Source organism: Carcharhinus amblyrhynchos, chromosome 6, assembly GCF_965287045.1.
Source record: "Carcharhinus amblyrhynchos chromosome 6, sCarAmb.v2.hapA, whole genome shotgun sequence".
Classification (NCBI taxonomy): domain Eukaryota; kingdom Metazoa; phylum Chordata; class Chondrichthyes; order Carcharhiniformes; family Carcharhinidae; genus Carcharhinus; species Carcharhinus amblyrhynchos.
In genome coordinates, this window is record NC_137329.1 from 56,341,561 (window position 1) to 56,363,982 (window position 22,422).

Here is a 22,422-nt window from a genome sequence, read left to right on the forward strand (position 1 = left end):
TACATACTGCCCCAGGCATTGATCTGATATTCTGTCTGTTTATACAGATAACGTTCTGCTCTATCCTCTCTAATGCCAATTGATATAAGGTGTAAATATCAGGTGTAAATCACCACTGTGCAATAATCTCTTGCCACCATGAGTTCTCATTATCAACTGCTTGGGAGAGGGGTGGGGAGAATGCAACAATATCATGCGCTGGGTCATTATGTACTTTTCCATTCAAATGCAACAAACTGGATCACAGGAACAGGAGGCCATTTGGCCCCTCCATTTGATTGGGCTATTCAATTGGATCAGACATGACCAATACCCTAACAGCATTTACCCACCTTAGAATCACAGAAACCCTACAATGCAAAAAGAAGGCATTTGGCCCATCGAGTCTGCACTGACCACAATTCCACCAGGCCCTATTCTCATATCACTACATACCTACCTGCTAATCCCTCTAACCTACGCATCTCAGGACACTAAGGGGCAATTTTAGCACTGTCAATCAACCTAACCCGCACATCTTTGGAGTGTGGGAGGAAATCAGAGCACCCGGAGGAAGCCCATACAGACACGAAGAGAGTGTGCAAATTCCACACAGACAGTGACCCATGCCGGGAATTAAACCCAGATCCCTGGAGCTGCGAAGCAGCAGTGCTAATCACTGTGCTACCGTGCCGTACCTCACCTTGACTGTTTCTGCTGACCCAGAGCCTTTCGAGGCAGAGAATGCCAAGCCCCAGCACCAGTGTTTATGTGAAAATGTGCTTCCCGTATTCACTCCCCAAAGGCTAAACATGAACGTTAAGACAGTGCTCCCATGTTCAGGATATCCTGAGCAGAGGCAATGCTTTCTCTCTATCTACCTTAATGGGGTCCCTTTCTCATGTTAACACCTATATTAGATCACCCTGAAACACAAGAGAATACAATCCAAGTGGAAGGGCAACTTCTGTGGCAGCCAGCCTGGGTGACACGCTGATAGTCTAATCGAGAGAAACTCTGGGGCCATGCTGCTGTACTAATCAACGGCACCTTCATTGTGCCTCCCTCTCCATTCCTGGGCTTTCAGGCCTGCCGCATGATCCTGAAAATACAATTAATCTGTCTCCAACACTGCGGAATCAAAACGCTGGGGCTCATTTTGTACCATGTCGCCATCAAAATAAGTGACAGTCAATCAGCATTTGGATTTACGTTTCCCAATGTAGTCAGTGGAAACACAAAGAGAAGTAAAGTGAACTGTTGTATGTTTCACACCATCAGGCAAAGATCAGCCATCAGTTTGACTTGTTCCTTTGCTGTAAATCAGTGGTCCTAATCATATGTTTCTCAGGATAAATGGTATAAACTCCGTGAGGGAGTTTACTGGCGATCTATTTGGCACATCTTATACATATTTCATCATGCACTGAATCAATATCAGGAACACTCTGATACAGGGACCTTCCCATTGGGATAAGCCGCAGCATTTGAGTTATAATCACTTGCTATTCCCCTGATGCCTAAACCTTATACAAGTGAGTAGCTGTCTTCTTAAAGGAGGGATTTTACCAGGAGCAATTACTCATATAGAGAATCTGATCGCCCTCTTTCAGTTCTCTTAAAAACATAGCCAGCTTTCAGCTGGAATGACATCATTAGGGAACTAACTGGCTGGGAGGAGATGCTGAGTTAGAAGGCTGTACAGTTATGACATTAAGGAACAATAAATCTGCTGATTAAAATTGTAATGCTCAACTGAGCCTAGGGTCTGAAATTTGAATATTAACTCTGAACCCTCGCACGCTTTAATACCGCTATGGTGCAATCGAGCTCTGTAGCAACAATAACGCATATTGAAACAATGTTGTTAATATACTGAAATGTCCTCGGACACTTCACATGAGCTTTAGAAAACAAAAGTATGAAACTAGGCACATTAGGTCAGATGGTTAAAAGTTGAGTACAAGTGGCCAGTTTTGTCTCATGTCTTAAAGGAAGAAAGTACAGAGGTGGGGAAGTTTAGGGAGGGAATTCCAGAGTTTGCGTCCTAGGCAACTGGCAGCATGGCCACCAATAGTGCAGCGATTAAAATTGGGAATGCACAAAACATAACTGATGCCGTACTCCCTCATCCCCTTTCCTTTGAACCATGAAGGCATTTGGCATTAAATCTTGTGGCAAGTGAGAAAAATGGGGTCAGCAGTCAGTGGCTTTTGTTGGGCATAAAGTTACCCAGGACGAGCGCGTCATAAAATGACTGCTCCCACAATGGCTCACGCAGTGTTTCCAATCCGAGAACTTTTACTCCAGTGATAGGAAAAGACCCTTAGCTCTAACAAACCTGAGCTTTTGCCATAGAATAATCTCTCTCTGCTTTCTAACACTCAATTCCCTCTGCTAACAACCATCCAACTGACTCATTGAAAATCTTGTACACAACGACAAGAGTGGGCTGGGGAATGAGGAAATTAAAGCCAGGCCCTTTTAGAAAATGTAACATTGCATGACTATGCCAGTGAATCCCTTTGGCAGAAGTTCCTAAATGGTGATGATGGGGTTGCAGTGATACTCACTCGTTGAGCAATGGAATGGATGTTCTCCTCTTGGTCTTCTGGACCATGTTAGCCTGATTCCGTAATGAAATGTGAATAACCGAGGGTGCGAGCTTACACGGCTCCCCGTCCACCTGCATCGGGATTGACTTGTACGTTGTTAGTGTCACTTCACGGCACTGGTTGAGCCGTTCCCCGTGTCCCCCAACTTGCAGAGCAGCCTGGTTAGAATACAGGTAGGGAGAAAGTCAAGTCAACAGAAGAGATAAATGTTGGTGAGAAGGAAGAGTTAAAGGAACACCATCGGCATCAGGTTACTTTCCCCCACAGGTGAGTGGCGAAACCGACCCGAGGGGGCCAAATGGCCAATTCTTTTTCTGTGTACTCTTCTGAGCAACTTTGGTGGGTCCCAGGGAGGATCCCTGACTGTGCTATTCTTAATGGAACTAATTGACCAGTAAATATAGCAAGGAGGGCTAACTAGGAATGCCAGCTACTAATATAGGTTCCAGGATCCAAGGAAATGGAGACGTACCAATGATGCCATGGTGAAGCCAATCACCTCGATGCAGCCATCATCATGGCGTTGTGGCTCAAAATCATGATGCTCTCCTGGATTCCCCCATGGCACAGTGCCTGCACAGTACCTGCAAGTACAATGCAACAAAAACAAAAAGACATGGTTGTGGAATTTTAAGAACACACTTTTTAACACAATCACCACATATATCAAACATCCATCCCCTCCAACTCCGAGACTCAGTGCACGCTGCTGCTACTATCTACAAGATAGACTGCAGCAATTCACCAAAGATCCTTTGACAGCACCTTCCAAACCCATGACCACTTCCATCTAGAAGGATAAGGGCAGCAAATACATGGGGACGCCACCACCTGCAAGTTCTCCTCTCAGCTACTTACCATCCTGACTTGGAAAAATATTGCTGTTTCTTCATAGTTGCTGGATCAAAATCCTGGAATTCCCTTCCTAACAGCATTCTGGGTCAATCCGCAGCACATGGACTGCAGAAATTCAAGGCGGCAGCTCACTACCACCTTCTCAAGGGCAACTTGAGATGGGCAATAAATGCTGGCCAACTAGCAACGCCCATGTCTCATGAATAAATAAAAAAAAATTAATAGGTCAAAGTTCAGCAGTAGCCATCTTCACCTCCTACATTAACTGGGACTGTGTGGAGATTGGTCAGAGTTGAAACCTGCATCTTCTGACATTAGAAGGAGGGATGTTACCACAGAGCCAAAGGCCCATTCTTGGTTATATAGCAGAGTGAAGTACTTACCTCTTCCCAGCCCATCAGCAGTCTTGTTAAGGCTGACCTTTAATCAACTACAGAGCAGATTTCCCCCTCTCCCTTCCCAATGCCTATCTTGAAGGTGAAGGCATCCTACTATTATCACTAGGCTAGTAATTCAGAGGCCCAGGCTAATGCTCTGGGGATTCAGGTTCAAATCCCACCACAGCAGATGATGCAATTTGAATCCAAACAATAAAAATCTGGAATTAGAAGTCTAATGATGGTCATTAAACCATTGTCCTAAAACCCCACCTGGTTCACTAATGTCCTTTAGGGAAGGAGATCTGCCATCCTTACCTGGTCAGGCCTACATGTGACTCCAAAGCCACAGCAATGTGGTTGACTCTCAACTGTCCTCCAAAAAGACCTAGCAAACTACTCAGTTGTATCCAACTACTAGAAAGTCTATAAAGAATGAAACCAAACCCGGCATTGATCTACACACCAGAAACTATAGCAGCAAACGCGGCTCTTCAATCCTGTAAACTCCTCCTTACTAATATCTGGAGGCTTGTGCCAAATTAAGAGAACTGTCTTACAGATGAGGCTAGCAATAGTCTGATACAGTCATTCTCATGGAATTGTACCTTACAGATAGTGCCCCAGACACCACCAGCAACATCTCTGGGCATCTTCTGTCCCATCGGCAGGACAGGCCCAGCAGAGGTGGAGACACAGTGGTTAGATAGTAGGGAGCGAGTTACTCTGGGAGTCCTCAGCATTGACTCCGGACCTCATGAAACTCATGGCACCAGATCAAACATGAAACAGGAAGCTTCCTGCTGATTACCACGTACTTGTCTGTCCTCAGCTGACGAATCAGTGTATGAACCTCCCTACACTCCGTCTGTGGCAAGTCTACTCTTTCTTAGATAAGGAGACCAAAACTGCACACAGTGTGGTCTCACCAAGACCCCATACAGCTGCAGTAAGACAGCCTTACTCCTGTATTCAAGTCCTTACCCAAGTTGCTTTTGCTTGGCAAGGGAAAAAAACTCATTGGAATGAATGGGAGGAATGGCACAGCTTTTGACACAGTGAGGTGATGTCTGGTTCGAAGCTGGAGCCTTCAGTCCCCTGCTGGGCTGCAAGTTCAACCTATTCTTCCTGTTCATCTTCAGTCTCACAAGGGTTGAAGATCCAATCTCGCAGTTGTAGGTGGTAACAGGAAAGTAACTCTCGCTCAGAGAGCTGCACTGTTGTTATTCGCACTGATCACGACACGCGAGCGATGGGGTTGAGGGTTCAGGCCTATTGTTACGTGGCTATGCTATTGCACATCATTTCAAGCAGCCTGTGAGCGACCTGGAGGACACTGGCAGACAACCTTGAGACCCTCACGGCGCACAGGAGAGCTACTGTTGTAGGGCAGTAATCATTTTAAATTTCACCACTTAGATAACAATGATTCAGGACAACTTCAAACTTCTGCTGTCAGAGTTCAACATTGAAAAATGTCCTTCCAGCATTTGCTGACCCCCTAAGAATCAGATTTGAATGTCCCAGGAGTTAAAACCAGCATTTAGTTTTAATCTTTACCACAGTGTCTCAGAGGGTATGTTTTACTCATCTCTCTCTCTCTCTCTCTCTGTCTCCTTGCTGCACAGACAGGAGAAAAATGGAGGGAATGGGGTGGCAAAAAAAATCCCAATTGTAGGTCAGGAAAGGTAAACTGCTGACTGTCATCAGTATGTGTCTACCTGAGCCAGACTATTGTGGGGGCCACACACCTATGGAGATAATGAGAGAAAACTGCAAACTGAATGAGACACACAATCGCTTCATCCTGGTTCATTCAACTGATCAAATTCAATTCTGTTAAAATTGTTCCAGTCGTGTTTCTTTACCTCTGGATGCAGGCAGATGGACAAATTGAGCAAACGAGTGTAATTGCACGTGAATGATCCACACTTGGAAAAGGAGCAGCGTTGTGATTGTCAGAAACAGCCAGTGACCCAAGTGGCTTAATCCACTTCAGTGCAGTCAATATGTGCAATTTGTTCTGCCGCATCTCCCCAGGACTCAAAGCCAGCAAGCTCAACTGATATCAGCTTAATAAAGCAGAGTGCTGCCCTGCCACCATCCTCCCCAAATCAACACAACTCCCTTCGTACCAAAACTGTCATAGCTCCCCATCTTCTGCTTCCCCCAAACTTATAGAATTTAAATCAAAAGGTCCACACAACCGGCAGATCAAACACTCCACTTGTTATTTCCTTTAACCCATTTTTCCCCAGATTGTCCTCACAGCGCCAGGGACTCGGCTTCAGTTCCCAGCTTGGGCCACTGTCTGTGTGGAGTTTGCACATTCTCCCTGTGTCTGCATGGGTTCCCTCCAGTTGCCTCCCACAGTCCAAAGGTGTGTATATTAGGTGTATTGGCCATGCTAAATTGTCCCTTAGTGTCAGGGGATTAGGAGAGTAAATGCTTGGGGTTACGGGAATAGGCCAGCATTTATTGCCCATCCCCAACTGCCTTCGAGAAGGTGGTGGTAAGCTGCCTTCTTCAACTGCTGCAATCCATGAGGTGTAGGTACACTCACAGTGCTGTTAGGAAGGGAGTTCCAGGAGTTTGACCCAGCGACAGTGAAGGAACGGTGATACATTTCCAAGTCAGGATGGTGAGTGGCTTGGAGGGGAATTTCCAGGTGGAGGTGTTCCCATGTATCTGCTGCTTTGTCCTTCTAGATGGTAGTGATCGTGGGTTTGGAAGGTGCTTTCCAAGGAACTTTGGTGAGTTTCTGCAACTTATAAACGGTACACACTGCCGCTACAGTGTCAGTGATGGAGGGAGTTTAAGGTGGCAAATAGGGCGCCAACAAAGCAGGCTGCTTTGTCCTGGATGGTATCAAACTTTTGTGTTGTTGGAGCTGCACTCATCCAGGTAAGTGGAGAGTATTCCATCACACTCCTGACTTGTGCCTTGTGGCTTAATGGTGGACAGGCTTTGGGGAGTCAGGAGGTGAATTACTTGCAGTAGAATTCCAGCCTCTGACCTGCTCTGGTAACCATATAACTGATCCAATTTATTTCTGGTTAATGGTGACAGGATAGAATCACAGTATCCCTACAATGCAGAAGGAGGACATTTGGCCCATTGAGCCTGCACCAAGAATAATCCCAACCAGGACCTATCCTCGTAACCCCACATATTTAACCTACTTGTTCTCCAGACACAGGATGTTAAAAGTGGGAGATTCAGTGATGGTAATGCCACTGAATGTCACGGGATGATGGTTAGACCATAAGAAATAGGAGCAGAATTAGGCCACTCGGCCCATCGAGTCTGCTCTGCCATTCAATCATGGCTGATTTTTTTCTCATCCCCATTCTCCTGCCTTTTCCCCATAACCCCTGATCCCCTTAGTAATCAATAATTTATCTATCTCTGTCTTAAAGACACTCAATGACCTGGCCTCCACAGCCTTCTGCGGCAAAGAGTTCCACAGAGTCACCTCTCTGGCTGAAGAAATTCCTCCTCATCTCTGTTTTAAAGGATCGTCCCTTTAACCTGAGGTTGTGCCCTCTGGTTCTAGGTTTTCCTACTAGTGGAAACATCCTCTCCACGTCCACTCTATCCAGGCCTTGCAGTATCCAATAAGTTTCAATAAGATCCCCCCTTATCCTTCTAAACTCCAACGAGTACCGACCCAGAGTCCTCAGCCGTTCCTCATACGACAAGCTCTTCAGTCCGGGGATCATTTTTGTGAACCTGCTCTGGACCCTTTCCAAGGCCAGCGGATCCTTCCTTAGATATGGGGCCCAAAACTGCTCACAATAGTCCAAATGGAGTCTGACCAGAGCCTTTCTACAGCTTCAGAAGTACATCCCTGCTCTTGTATTCTCGCCCTCTCGATATGAATGCTAACACTGCATTTGCCTTCCTTACTGCTGACTGAACCTGTACGTTAATCTTCAGAGGATCTTGAACAATGACTCCCGAGTCCTTTTGTGTTTCTGATTTCCTAAGCATTTTCTCATTTAGAAAATAGTCTATGCCTCCATTCCTCCTTCTAAAGTGCATAACCTCACACTTTTCCACATTGTATTCCAACTGCCACTCCTTTGCCCACTCTCCTAACCTGTTCAAGTCCTTCTGCAGCCCACTGCTTCCTCAATACTACCTGTCCCTCTACATATCTTTGTATTATTTTCAAAATTAGCAACATTGCCCTCAGTTCCTTCCTCCAAATTGTTAATGTATATTGTAAAAAGTTGTTGTCCCAGCACTGACCCCTGAGGGACACCACTAGTCACCAGCTGCCCTTCATCCTCAAGAGATCCTCTCTTGTTGGAGTTGGTCATTGCCTGACACTTGAATCGGAGCGGGTGAGACCATAGAACAGACCACAGAAAGGTTTGTTGACCTCAGTTGGGGCGGGGGTGGGGGGGGTGGGTGTGTGTGTGTGTGTGTGTGTGTGTGTGTGTGTGCGCGCGCGCGCGCGCAACCAGAACATGCAAAGTCGCATGGAACATTGAACAGCACAAATCTCAATGGCATTGATTCAACTGGCCTAGACATGGGCCCATGCCCAGAGTGCAAGGGAGAAAAGCACTTCACAAATACTTCATCCGCTTGATATACTGACTGGCAACATCTTTGCATCCTGGCCACTCAGCCCGCTGGAGGCTTGGTGTTAAGGAACTTACCTTGGAATGTTCAGGAATACAATGCACTGTAACTTTAGGTCCTGAATCTTCGATGTCAGGTCTGTCCCATCACACTGTTAACAAGAAGATGGGTCAAGTAAGCAAATTGGCCAAAAGGATTACAATTCTTTTTTGGTGCGGTGTCCAATTGAGACACCATTCTGCCCTTCTCCACTGAAGCCTACAATGCCAATTCATAGTGGTTTACAACACTTCTTCTCCACCCACTCCTATCCTAATCCCTGGTGGCAATGTGGTTATTAACCTCTTTGATTATCTAGTGTTTAAACTGGGATTGGGATGGAAATATTCATTTAAATACATATCTGTGATCTATAGAACTTCCCACCTTCCCTGAGGAAAAGCACCTTCAACTCAGAGTAGCTCCTATCAATCTACACAGGAGACCACTGACAAAAATGACAGATGGAATTGGAGGGAACTTACTGATTTGGATAGCAAATGGGTTCAGACGTTGGTGACAGAGATAAGGGATAAATGGGTTTGAACTCCAATTGGCAGAATGCTACTCGCCCGTTTCACCTTGTTTCATTTCTCTCAGCACTCAGTCTCATTCACTGCCATCCATGCCCTCTCTTCAGCTGTTGGTTTTCTCTCATTCTAATCTGAGAATGTGAGTGGCAGTGAATGAGTGCTGCGAGAAGTGAAACAAGGTCAGATGGTCATGTCGATATGGATGATTTAGTACATGAGTACTGAAGTGAATTCTGCCTGACATCTCATTTGTTTATAATGGAATTCATCCCTCAGCATGTTCCTTTAATTACTCCAAGCTTAAGATGAAAAGATTTGACCCGTGTATTTCCTCATTGTGTCAGGGGTGCAAGGTGGCACAGAGAACCAACTGCATTGTTTCTGGTCCTGGATCAAAATTGAATCCTAGTGGTCCAATATCCTTAAAGATCCTGAGTGTTGGCGAGTCAGAAACAAGAAAATAGATCAGCCATGCTCTAATGAACAGCACTACAAGTTTGAGGGGCTAAATGGCCTCCTTCTGCACATATGTTTCTAGGATGCAGATCCTCACAGGTTAATGGGAGTGAGGCACAGGTCCTCGCTGGTTACAGGGAATATGACACAGGTCCTCACAGGTTACAGGGAATGTGGCACAGGTCCTCACAGGTTACAGGGAATGTGGCACAGGTCCTCACAGGTTACAGGAAATGTAAACAGGTTCTAAAGATTGTTGGAGTGTGGCTCAAGATGATGTATGCTGCTGGGGGTGTGACACGTAACCTCAAGTATTACATTTTTCAGCTAAAGTGTGCACTTACCACCACTTTGATATGTTTGGCTAAATCTTTGGAGCTTCTCATGAGGAAATCTGAAAATGCCGTCTGGAGAATACAAAGAGAGGGTGACACACAGTTACACTGGGCGAGTAACACTGGAAGAAAATATGGGACTTAATGTAATCATATACAATAAAGAACAAATCCATGGCAGAGTTTTATGAATAAAAGCACTTTAAAGTATTCTCCATCCTGGACCCACCTTGCCAAGGGCTCAGATCAATCCCTGGAGTACACAGGGGGGAATGCTGCTCTCAGTCAACACAGGTATCACTCCAGTTGCCAGGAAAAGTATGAAAGTGGCCCAGCGCAGCACAGATTTTCTCTCCCACCTTAACTCTGCTTGCCAAGGACCCAAAGCCAATTCCCTAGACCTGGCATTGTGAGGAACTCTGGGTCCCTCTGATTGCCATACAGCATAGCAGAGGACAGTATCTCACACACACTTGATAAAAAGGTCAGCAACAGCCACTTAGGCTGGAACTCTCCACCTCACCCACCACGGAATCAGAGCGAGTTAGGGTCCAACAATGAACAGCTCTGTTGACCTTGGGCTGGCATTTCCGGTCTCGCCTGAGCGAGGCTGTAAATTTCCACCCTTAATCTTTCATAAATTACAAACTATAGCAAAATATTACTTCACCCACCTTCTTCTCAATGCTAATTGCTCCCCTCAGCTCTTCTGCGTCAACTTCCTCCAGACCCATTTTTTAGTTCAATCTTTGTCTCATCATCACCACCCTTTGCTTTGCACTATCATCCTTTTTATTGTTTAATCACTCCTGCCTGCTGCCCAATTACAGATCTTTCCTTTTTGTTCTTTCCCCACCCACACCCTTCCCCCTCTTCCCCCCGCCCCCACCCCAACTGAGAACTCGCACCAACTCAATTCAATCTCTAATATTGGATTGTAATGGAAGAGCGTCGACCTGAAATCTTTGCTGAGTTTCTCTCTCTTTTTCAGATGCTGCCTGACCTGCTGAGTGTTTCCAGCAACTTCCACGTTTATTTTTGCTGCATCATCCCCTAAAGTCAGCAGTGCTCTGCACCAGCAGCGAGTTATTTGATGTAATGAAATAAATCCGGAAAAAGAACACCCTCCTGTTGTAAGCTGGCCCCAAAACCAGCAATGGAGCGAAATGCTTTGTTTAAAATGTGACAAACAGGCCTGGCTTTCTGGCAACTTCCAGATAGGAAGAACATTCAACAGTCAGTGTTTACCATGAATCGCGATTATTACATACCCCAGCGTAGAACATTTTATTCCGAAACCGACTGTTAAATTTCTCTGGCTTGGCCTCTGAAAGAAGAAATTGAGTATCAGCGACAGCTTCCAATCAAAATGAGGTACAAAATCACGTAGCCTGTCACTCAGCGTTATTTCCCATTTACCATCCTGCGCGCTAAGTCGGCAACTCGAGTTAAAAATAAATATTGCTCGCTTTTGTTCAAAAAGTCAGAAGCGATTTAGCACCGAGATTGAGGCTGTCGAAATCTCTCCTTTTAAACAGACAGCTATTCAAACCCTGCATTCTGAGCACACTTTGGATTTCAATCCAAACAACTTGGATTTAACCAAAACCTTAAAGTGGAAAAACCTGAGGGTAACGTTTCCAGTCCAACCCACCGTGGGAATTGTCACAGGCGGGACTGAAAATTTGACGGACCATTTAAAGTGTATTGACCTCAGGTGTGAGTTTCCAGTCTCGGGGCGGGCACGACTGGGAAAGTCCCACACTCGGTGTTAAGTTAGCAACAAATTATCTAGTGTATATAGTGCCATCTCAAGCCTTGAGTGTGAAGACCACACCATAATTGAGCCCAAACAAGAGCCAGGCAGTGTTCAGCTCTATTGACAGTGATATTTCTGCAACTTTATGATGCCTACAAGATTAAAAGGTCACAGTGTCATCAGCACAGGTTGGAAATGTTTTTCAACAGAGCCCCTTTAAGAAACAAAGGAACAAGCTAAATCCATGAAAGGACAACAATTTTAAAAGCAATCAAGATGGTAGTGGGCCTGCCTCCTCTATGAACCTTTCCAGTCCATCTATCGAAGTGAGGGGGGGCAGGACGCAGTGACGCTGTGGAGTCCCAATGCGACATGTCACACTGCGTCCTGGTGCAGCCTCTCACCTAAAGTGTGCAAATTTCAGACAACAAACAAAATGGGCACCACCCAAACAGACAGTGGATCCCCTTCTGATGTGGCACCTTCCTTCAAAACTAAGGCTTTCAGCTGTCCAAAGAAGTTCTCTCAAGAGACTGACCAGGGGTTTGGAGCAAGGGATTAGCACAGGAACAAATACAAATTAACTTCCCGGGATGCTTTTCCCATTCCAACGTACCTCGGGACTCATGAAACTCCAGAGTCACGTGAGCATCAAAGCCAAGGCTGAAGTAGTTGTTGAAGACATCGAGTGGAAGCTGTGAAGAAAGAAAAGGCAAAAGTTTCAGTTTATTGATTAGTGTATAGTTTGTGCTGGTTTTACAATGGGAGAACACGTCTCTGCAAGCTAATAGAAAGATGGAAAAAACATGCACTATTAAAAAATATTTAATATTCTTCTTGTTTGTCATAAAGTGCTTTTGAATCACTTTTAAAGTGTAGTCACTGCTACAATACAAGCAAACAACGTAGCACTCAACAGGTTTAAGGTGTGAGGGGCAGGGTTTAAAGGAGATGTACGAGGCAAGGCTTTTACACAGAGGGTGGTGGGTGCCTGGAACTCACTGCCAGGGAAGGTAGTGGAAGCTGATACGATGGAGACTTTTAAGGGGCATCTAGAAAAATACACGAATAAGATGGGGACAGAGGGACATGGTCACTGGACGAGTAGGGTGTTTTAATTCAGACAGGCAGCATGGTCGGTGCAGGCTTGGAGGGCCAAAGGGCCTGTTCCTGAGCTGTAATTTTCTTTGTTCTTTGTTCAATTTCCACACAGTAAACACATATCTGTCCGGGCAATCAACCTTTACTGATTAGCTGAGGGGCAATGCTGTCAGGAACCAAGAGTTTCTTATTCATCTTTGCATATTACAATGGGATCTTTTGGGAACATGCTCCAAGCAAATGAGGGCTTGACTGAACATATCTCTGACAGTGCAGCATTCTCTCAGCACTGCACTGATGTGTTGATATAGTCTTTAAAGTTTTAAAGCTTATTTATTAGTGTCACAAGTAGTCTTACATTAACACTGCAATAAAGTTACTGTGAAAATTCCCTTGTCGCCACACTCCTGCCCTTGTTCAGGTACACTGGGGGAGAATTTAGCTTGGCCAATGCACCTAACCAACACGTCTTGCTCCTGTATGAAAAAGACTCACTGTGGACGCTGAGCTTCCCACTGAGTGCCTCAAGGAGTCACCATGCAGGAGGTAAGCTAATTCCAGGTGCTGTTAGAGTTACAGCCACACGCTGTCAGTTGGTGTACCAACATGCCCTTTTCCTCCTCTACAACACCGGCATGAAGGGGCTTCGGCAGCCAGATGTGTGTGGCAGGGTGCAACTAGCCAATATGTATGATCACTCTCAGCCAGATGTGTGCATCAGATGCTTCTCTACAGATGCAGTGTACTACACCTGGTCAGCTGGTGACTCACCCCAAGGTCGAGAATGTAACAGCCTCCAAGGGAGTGTAACAGAGGTTCAACAGACTGGTTCCCGAGACGAGGGAGTTGCCCTATTTGAGTGGACAAGGCCAATACTTCCTAGAGTTGTCAAAGGCTGAGAAAGTGATCTCACTGAATTGCAAAATTCTTAAGGGGCTTGGCAGGATAGATGTTGAGAGGGTATTTTCCCTGGCGGGGGAGTTCAGAACCTGAAGTCAGAAAACCTGAATCAAGTGGCACCCCCTTAGAAATGACATGACAAGAAGTGCCTTCACACAAAAGGTTGTGAATCTTTGGTATTTGCCATCCCAGAGGGCTGAGGATGCTCAGTAGCCAAGTATATTTGAGAGATCAATAGATTTTTGAATACTAAAGGAACTAAGGATTGTTGGGATGGTGCCCGAGGCAGATCAGTCATGTTCCTATTGAAAGTTGGAGCAGGATCAAAGGATTGGGGGATTTATTCCTGCTCTTATTTCTTAAGCTCTTATGAAAAATAAAAAAGACTGAGCCTGCCTGTTCATCCAGAGATTAACCCATATCCAATACAGTGTCTATTAGAATAGTGCACTGTGCTGGTCTCCATTTAACAGATGGGATATACAGGCACTGGAAAAGGTGCAAAAATAGATTTACAAGATGACACTAGAACTGACAGATTATAGCAACCAGGAAAGGATTGAATAGACTGAAGCTGCCATCTCTAGAAAGAGAAGGTTAACAGAGGCTCTTGCCAGTTAAATGTCGAGAAGATGTTTTCACTTGCCGGGGAGTGGGGAGTGGTGGGGAGCCCAAAACTAAAAATAATAAATAGATGATAATCACCAATAATTCTACAGGGAATTCACGAGAAATATCTATACCCAGAGGGCGAGCGAAATGTGGGAATTCGCTATCACAGGCAGGCAAATTGCACACAGGCATTTAAGGGCAAGCTGGATAAACATGAAGGTGGAAAGGAGAGAAGGTTATATTGATAGGGGTGAGGGCTGGCAGCAGGCTTATATACAACACAAACATAAACTTCGGCTAAATTGCCTGTTTCTGTGCCATACATTGTATTGATTAATTTCCTGTTTATGCATTGATGACAACCTCTGCCAACCAACTACCACCATCTAGGATTTAACAATAAATGTTTTCACTGAGCCACCCAGACAGATTAAACAGCATGGATACGGTCTGCACTGCTACAACAGCCAATGCAACTTAAATTCTGCTCAGAAATAGACTCAGTCGAAGTCTCACAGCACACAGGTTAAAATCAAGCAGGTTTATTTGGCATCGCAAGCTTTCAGAGCGCTGCTCCTTCTTCAGGTGAATGATTCCAAATAAATCTGTTGGATTTAACCTGGTGTTGTGAGACTTGTTACTGTGCCCACTCCAGTCCAATCCCGATATCTCCACATCAGAAACAGACTGCACAGAAAGCTTCCAGAAAGCAACATGATTCAGGCCCTATGTTTTGGTACCGGTCTCTCCTGATTAAAGCACCTTCTGAGAGTGCCGTTTCATTTCAAAGTTCTTTTGTAAATAACAAAACTTCTCATATAACACTGTCTTGATCATCGTTTTAATAGTTACTGCACTTGCACCAAGAGTCACATTGGAACTAAATATATTCAGTCTTTTTAAACTCACCACCATTTTGCTCACTGCTTCTCATTCCCAAACCCCTCACTGCTTCCCATTCCCAAGGCCTCCCATTCCCAACCCCCTCACTGCTTCCCATTCCCAATGCTTCCCATTCCCAACCCCCTCACTGATTTCCATTCCCAACCCCCTCACTGCTTCCCATTCCCAACCCCCTTACTCCCTCCCCCTCATCTCATCCTCTCGAACCACCTCACACTGTTTCCCTCTTACGATCTCCTCACTCCTTTTCTCTGTCCCCTCACTGCCTCCCTCTCCTAAGCTCCTCACTTGCTGCTTCTCATTGTAAGCAAGGGATGTCGGGAAAGGCAGATAATGGGAGAGACTGAGGGGTTTGGGAGAGGGACAGAGTGAGGGGTTTGAGAGAGTGATGGAGTGAGGGGAAGGGAATGAGGGGATTGGGAGAGTGGCAGAGTGAAGGGGAGGGAGTGAGGGCACTGGAAGAGGGACAGAGTGAGGGGTTTGGGATAGGGATGGAGTGAGGGGCAGCTAGTGAGAGGTATAAGGGAGAGATGGAGAGAGGGGGAGCGAGTGAAAGGATTGGGAAAGGGATGCAGTGAGCAGGAGGGAGTGAGGGGGTTGGGGGGAACTGGTGAGTGAGAAACAAGCAGAAAGAGTAGGTAATTAGCAGAGCAGAAAGTCAGTAAGAGCAACGAATGATGAGTTATGATCCTGTTAGGCTCAAGGCAGCCAGTGGACTTTTCAGTTAAAAATTACAGATCAGGAACACAGCGTGGAAAAAGGGCTGGGCCCTCTCATGGCAAACTGATTTGCATTTAGCACATTTTCATTTAACAGGCTGTTTTTCAGGAATGCTAACTGAGGGACAGCTATTGCGTTTAAGGATAAATCTTGGCCAGATCACCATGGAAACTTTCTGCTTTGCTTGGAGTAATGCTCAGAGATCTTCAAAGCCCATCTGAGGATGCACAATGGGCCTTGGTTTGAGGTCTCTAATTAAGGATCGTCAGGGGGCAGAGGGGTTTAAAGGCAGGAGTGCAGCCTGTGAGATGGGCTGGCTATAGGTGTGTGCACTGTTTGAGGGGGGAGCTTGAATTTCATTGGGCAGTGAGGCTGGCAGAGAAATTTGTTAATAAGAACAAGGAATTTGAAAGGTTCAAGGAGTGTGTGGGAGGTCACAAGGTGACAGGGTATAGCGTCTGGAATAAGGCGAGGATTCAACAGGGGGTTTTTCCAGGCCAGGGAAGCTGTCCTCACAGGTTGTTAAATCTCTCAAAGTGACACTTGGTTGGATTTCAACATCAGCCCACTCTTCTCCTGGCACAGGATCTCCTTGGATCTATTGGGTAAGTTATTAAAGTAATTAAGCCTGGTTTAGCCCTCAGTGATGTAGCCAGGGCACCTGCTCCGCTAACCTGTCAGAAATTCGCTCAGGTCACCGAGGCAAGTGCAGAGCTTCTTCAGCAAAACTGACAAACTGTGAAGACTTTGATCAGTGAAAGTGAAGAGCTCCAGCCATGGCAATTGAAAGTCTGCTGTTCAAAGCACTTCCTCTCTCACAGAGCGCCATCACAGACTGATAGGCGATTGCTAACTGCTTGGAAAGCGTTTTGCTCACCTTCATCCTGATGGCAGCCCTCCCCATGCCACAGGAGCAGTGTGCGCAGCTCCACCCTGCTTCACTGCCGTGGGACAAGAGGAGCAACGCCAAACAGCTCCAGCAGCAAAGAAGCCTCAACTTCCTTCCCCTCAGTCACATACCCTTCCAATAGAGCAGAGGGGGTGAACACTGAGATCTAGCTGGAAGAAGGTGAGACCCCAAACACTGGGTCCACAGGCAGACAATTAGCTCTCTTAACAGTCTGTTACACTGGTACGTCAGGAGGCTCAGGATCTCATGGCAGGTCACTGCTGACATCTATAGCCTCTTCAAAACAAGACCACCTTTCCCTATTGGGGCAGGTGGGCAGGCACTGCAGTGGTCGACCAGATGTCCGTTGCTGGAGACCCTGGTGTGCTGTTACCAGGTCTCTAAAACACTGACGACACAAGAGAAAACACATTGACTGTATGGAATTCCTAAGTAGCCAATGACACATGGTATGGAAGTCTTGCGGGCAGAGTGGGTAGCATCCCTGCCTCTGAGACTGAAGCTCCAGGTTCAAGGCCCACCCCACGACTAGATGGTCAAAGAGGGTGTGCTCATAATGCAGTCAAATAGATTGAGTATCAACCTGCAAATCCTTCCAGACACACCAATGGCTGGCGGTAAGATTGGGACAGACTCCTGGTCAGTCACGGTTGATGTGGAGTGGTGTCCCTCAAACTACAAGCCCCGTGAGAGACTCGTGACCTGTTCCAGGGATTATTAACTATGGAAACAGGCAAAAGTAGGTCTTACTGCACCACTAGGTGTGGGAAGAGAATTGGAATTGGGATGGCACATGGTGATAAACAGTTCAATGGACCAAGACTCAGGTACGCCAACCTTTTCAGCTGCAGTTTCGTCACGCTCGTCTGGGACAGCGCTCGTGTTTCTCTCCACGTAGAGGTTCCACCGGTCCAGCTGCACAATGTTCCCATCTTCCACGTGCGACAGGATCTTGGAAACTGGCTCGTCTGTGTACCCCTAAATCCAGGACAGAGACAGATCCGGTCAGAATAGAAAATAAGGTCTTGAGCCCACCTCCAAATTGCCATTAAAGTGCGTCTTCCTTCACCCTGAAACTTAATTCCAAACAATCAGCTCATAGAACATAGAATATAGAACGGTACAGCACAGTACAGGCCCTCAATGTTGTGCCAAGCTATGTCCGAACCCAAAATCAAGCTATCCCACTCCCTATCATTCTGGTGTGTTCCATGTGTCTATCCAATAACCACTTGAAATTTCCTAAAGTGTCCTTTTCCACTATCACAGCAGACAGTGTATTCCACACGCCAACCACTCTGAGTGAAGAATCTACTCGGACATCCTTCCTTTATCTCCCACCATGAACCTTATAGTTATGCCCCCTAGTAATAGCTACATCCACCCAAGGAAATGGTCTCTGCACGTCCACTCTATCTATCCCCCTCATAATCTTATAAACCTCTATTAAGTCACCTCTTATCCTCCTCCGCTCTAAAGAGAAAAGCCTCAGCTCCCCTTACTTTTCCTCATAAGACCTACCCTCCAACCAGGCAGCATCCTGGTAAATCTCCTCTGCACTCTCTCCAATGCTTCCACATCCTTCTTATGGTGAGGTGACCAGAACTGCACACAATATTCCAAATGTCATCTCACCAACGTCCTGTATAGTTGCAGCATAAACACACGACTCTTAAACTCAAACCCCCTGTTAATAAATGCTAACACACTATAAGCCTTCTTCACGGCTCTATCCACTTGAGTGGCAACTTTCAGAGATCTGTGGATATGAACCCCAAGATCACTCTGCTCCTCCACATTCCTCAGAACCCTGCCGTTGACCCTGTAATCTGCATTCAAGTTTGTCCTACCAAAATGAATCACCTCGCACTTATTAGGGTTAAACTCCATCTGCCACTTTTCGGCCCAACTCTGCATCCTATCAATGTCTCTTTGCAGCCTACAAGAGCCCTCCACCTCATCCACTACTCCACCAATCTTGGTGTCATCAGCAAATTTACTAACCCACCCTTCAGCCCCCCCCCCCCTTCCAAGTCACTGATAAAAATCACAAACAGCAGAGGACCCAGCTCAAGGTGATCATCTGAACAAATCAAACCAGAGTTAATTTTAGCAAATTCATCCAGACTAAATTCATCATTCGATCTATGAGCGGCTGCCACAGCAAACTGTCAAGTAATTATGCAGATCAGCGTTATCACATTAGTCGCTAGCTCTGCTATACCATTTAGCTATCATCATGTCCCAGCAAGCTCAATGAACGTTGGGCTGAGTTAATGACAGCAGCTGATTTAATATCACCCATCTCAACTACCACTCAAAATTTTCCACACCATTTAGAGTGGCACAGTGGATAGCACTGCTGCCTCACAGCGCCAGGGACCTGGGTTCAATTCCGGCCTCGGGTGACTGTGTGGAGTTTGCACATTCTCCCCGTGTTAGCCGGGCCCTCCGGTTTCCTCCCACAGGCCAAAGATGTTTGGATTGGCCGTGCTAAAATTGCCCCTTAGTGACAGGGGGATTAGTAGGGTAAATATATGGGGTTACGGGGATAGGGCCTGGGTGGAATTGTGGTCAGTGCAGACTCGATGGGCTGAATGACTTCCTTCTGCAAGGGGATTCTATGATTGTTCTCCATCCCATCAGCCAGCAATAAAATGCACATTTGCAACACCATTAAAAAGAAGCAACCATCTTTCCTCCTTTCATCCATCCCTTCTCATTCTGTGTTAAGAGTGGTCAGAACTTACTGAGACTCTCTGAAACTCCATCTATGCTGCTCTTCTCCATGAGACATGGGAACACCTGCAGGTTCCCATCCAAGTCACTCTCCTGACTTGGAAATATATTGCTGTTCGTTCACTGTCATTGGGTTAAAATCCTGGAACTCCCTCCCTAACAGCACTGTGGGTGTACCTACACCACGTGGACTGTAGTGGTTTAAGGCGGCAGCTCACTATCACTTTCTGAAGGGCAATTATAGTATAGAGTTATGGAATCCTGACAGTGCTGAAAGAGGCCATTTGGCCCATCGTGCCTGCACCAACAACAATCCCACCCAGGCCCTATTCCCGTAACCCCAAGTATTTAGCTTGCTAATCCCCCTGACACTAAGGGTTAACTTAACATGGCCAATCAACCTGCACATCTTCTGCCTGTGGAAGGAAACAGGAACACCCGGAGGAAACACACACACAGACATGGGGAGAATGTGCAAACTCCACACAGACAGGTCACCCGCCGAGTCTGGAATTGAACCCAGGTCCCTAGCACTGTGAGGCAGCAGTACTAACCACTGCACTAACCATCATTATTGCCCTAGGGATGAGCAATAATTATTGGCTTAGCCAGCAAAGCCCACATCCCATAAATGTATTTTTAAAAAAAGCTCTCCACCTTAGTTACCACACAGTGCACCAAAATGGGCCCCTGGTGGGCTCCTGTAATCAGTCCCAATGATAGCTCTGGATCTTTTTCTGATCAACCTATTGCTTCATCTTTAGCCAGGGCTGGGTGCTACTTCAAATGGGTCCCAAAGGACAACCACTTCCAGCAGTAAAGAACCCTAGCATGTGCTGCAGAGCGGCTAAATAAAGTCATTCATTCTCCTTCAACTCACTTACCCCACCCCAATTCAGGGTCCTTGCAAGATCATTTCCTGTTCCTAGAGGAAGTACAGCCACAGGAGGCGGGGGATTCAGCTGCAGTTGATCCAAAATGGACAGAATCCATCCCACCTACCAAGAGAAATGCAAATTGATAGTGACAAACATTCCTCTATATGGTTATGGGCAGAATCTTCACCACAGTCACAGAATCACAGTAATGAAATCAGTTGCAAAATGTTCAAGTCCCAAGCCCCACATCGATTTAGTCAGTCTTTGAACCATTCATTGCTTGAAGTGTATGCCAAATATTGACATCAGTAAATATTTAAGAACATAATGAAGCTGATGTTCCACAATCAAGCTCCCAGAGGGAAGACTTGCTCCAGATTCACATCTTCAGCCCCACTAATACTGGACATCAGGACGTGGCTGCCAGAATTAGTCCACAGGTAGTATAGGAACAGCGTTAACTTAACTATAACACAAACAAATGCTCCAGGTGCACATGAGATTTAGCCAGTAAATCTTTCACGAAGTGACTCAGTTGTTGGTAGAATTTAAAATAAAGGAATTCCCTAGTTTTGCACACCCTGTTTCCGTTGCCGGCGAGAACAAAGAATTTGACGCTCAGCCAAAACTTCATTCACTGCAGCGGGACTGGAAAATCCCAGTCACAGGCAAGGTAGGAGAATTCCAGTCAAAGTGTTTTGTAATTAGGAACATAGGAAGAGGAGTGGGCCATTCAGCCCCTCGAGCCTGTTCCACTAATCAATTTATGATCTGCATTCGGGTTAGAGTTAGTGCATCTGCAAGCCTTGACTCAAGAACCGTTAAAGCCTTCAAGAATTCATCAATACAAAGTGTTGAACATGTGTATGATTTGCTTCATTTTTGCAAATATTTCATTTTAAGATATTTGTGCCCATGCAATTACATTTAAATGGTAAGCATAAAAAACTTATCTGACTACGGTTTAAAACTAACTTGATCACACTTTAAAACTCAGAAGGCATGCTGGGTTAGATAAAATTGACTGAATTCTTGACAGTACAATGCAAGCAAAACAAGCTTGTTTCTCCAGGTTAGAGATAGCACGTACTAAACAATTTCAATAACACAGTTAACCCATTACATATATATTGTAGTTTGAACTCTATGTTTGCAGTTTGGGTCAAGTCTGTTGCTAGCTCAGTCCAGAGTCTGTTTTGAGTTCTGCCTTGAGCAGTAGGACTGGCAGAAAAAGCCAATATCTCTTGCTCCCTTTCCCCAGTTTTCCATTTCCTGTATTAATTTAATTTTAAGTTCTGTTTAAAAAAAGAAATTCAACTCTATCAGTGCCGTCTTTGTCTATCCAAAGGAATGAATGGACCCTACACAGGGTGTCTGGCTTGAAAATCTTTAAATCCCAATGTTAAACACAAGCTGCTTATTTTGTAGCAACATGTTTTCTTTCAACTTTGTTCTTAAGATGAGCTGACCAGCATTGATTAACCATCCCTAGCTGCTTGAGAAGGTGGTGGTGAGCTGCCTTCTTGAACTGCTGCTGTCCATGTGGTGTAAGTACGCTCCAGGTGGTGTTAGGGAGAGAGTTCCTGGATTGTGACCAGTGACTGTACTCCAACACTGATACTTTTCCGAGTCAGCATAGTATGAGACTTGGAGAGGAGCTTGCAGGCGGAGGGGTCGCCAATGTGCCTTGCACTGGTGAGAGGTTACAGGTTTCAAAGATGCCGTCGAGGAAACCTCGGTGAATTGGTGCAATGCATCTTGTAGATGGTATGTACTGTAGGCACTGTGCCCAGATGGTGGAAAGAGTGAAGGTTTAAGGTTTTTGGTTGGATGTCAATTAAGCGGACAATTCTATCCTGGATGGAGCCTTGAGCGGTACTAGAGCTGCACCCATCCAGGCAAGTGGAGAGTATTCCATAACACTTCTGAGTTGTGCTTTGTAGATGGTGAATAGGTTTTGTGGAGTCTGGAGGCGAGTTACTCACAGGATTCCCAGCCTACTGCTGGAGTCCCCAGTATTTATATGGCTATCCAGTTAAGATTCTGGTCAATGGTAACACCCAAGATGTTGATTATGGGGGATTAAGCAATGGTAATGCCATTGAGTATCAAGGGGCG

At 45.7% G+C, this 22,422-nt stretch overlaps 1 protein-coding gene across 3 annotated transcripts in view; it reads right to left on the reverse strand.

Annotated features, from left to right (window-relative positions):
* dgkza (diacylglycerol kinase, zeta a) overlaps nucleotides 1-22,422 on the reverse strand; it is a 475,544-nt gene that overhangs the window by 200,371 nt on the left and 252,751 nt on the right. For all 3 annotated transcript variants that reach the window (XM_080190495.1, XM_080190494.1, XM_080190493.1), the window contains 8 exons: nucleotides 20,311-20,424; nucleotides 17,525-17,665; nucleotides 12,158-12,236; nucleotides 11,054-11,109; nucleotides 9,792-9,854; nucleotides 8,497-8,570; nucleotides 3,067-3,178; nucleotides 2,553-2,752 (listed from right to left, as the gene is read on the reverse strand). In XM_080190495.1, the coding sequence (XP_080046621.1) occupies nucleotides 2,553-2,752; nucleotides 3,067-3,178; nucleotides 8,497-8,570; nucleotides 9,792-9,854; nucleotides 11,054-11,109; nucleotides 12,158-12,236; nucleotides 17,525-17,665; nucleotides 20,311-20,424 (839 nt within the window). The remainder of the gene's footprint in view (nucleotides 1-2,552; nucleotides 2,753-3,066; nucleotides 3,179-8,496; nucleotides 8,571-9,791; nucleotides 9,855-11,053; nucleotides 11,110-12,157; nucleotides 12,237-17,524; nucleotides 17,666-20,310; nucleotides 20,425-22,422) is intronic.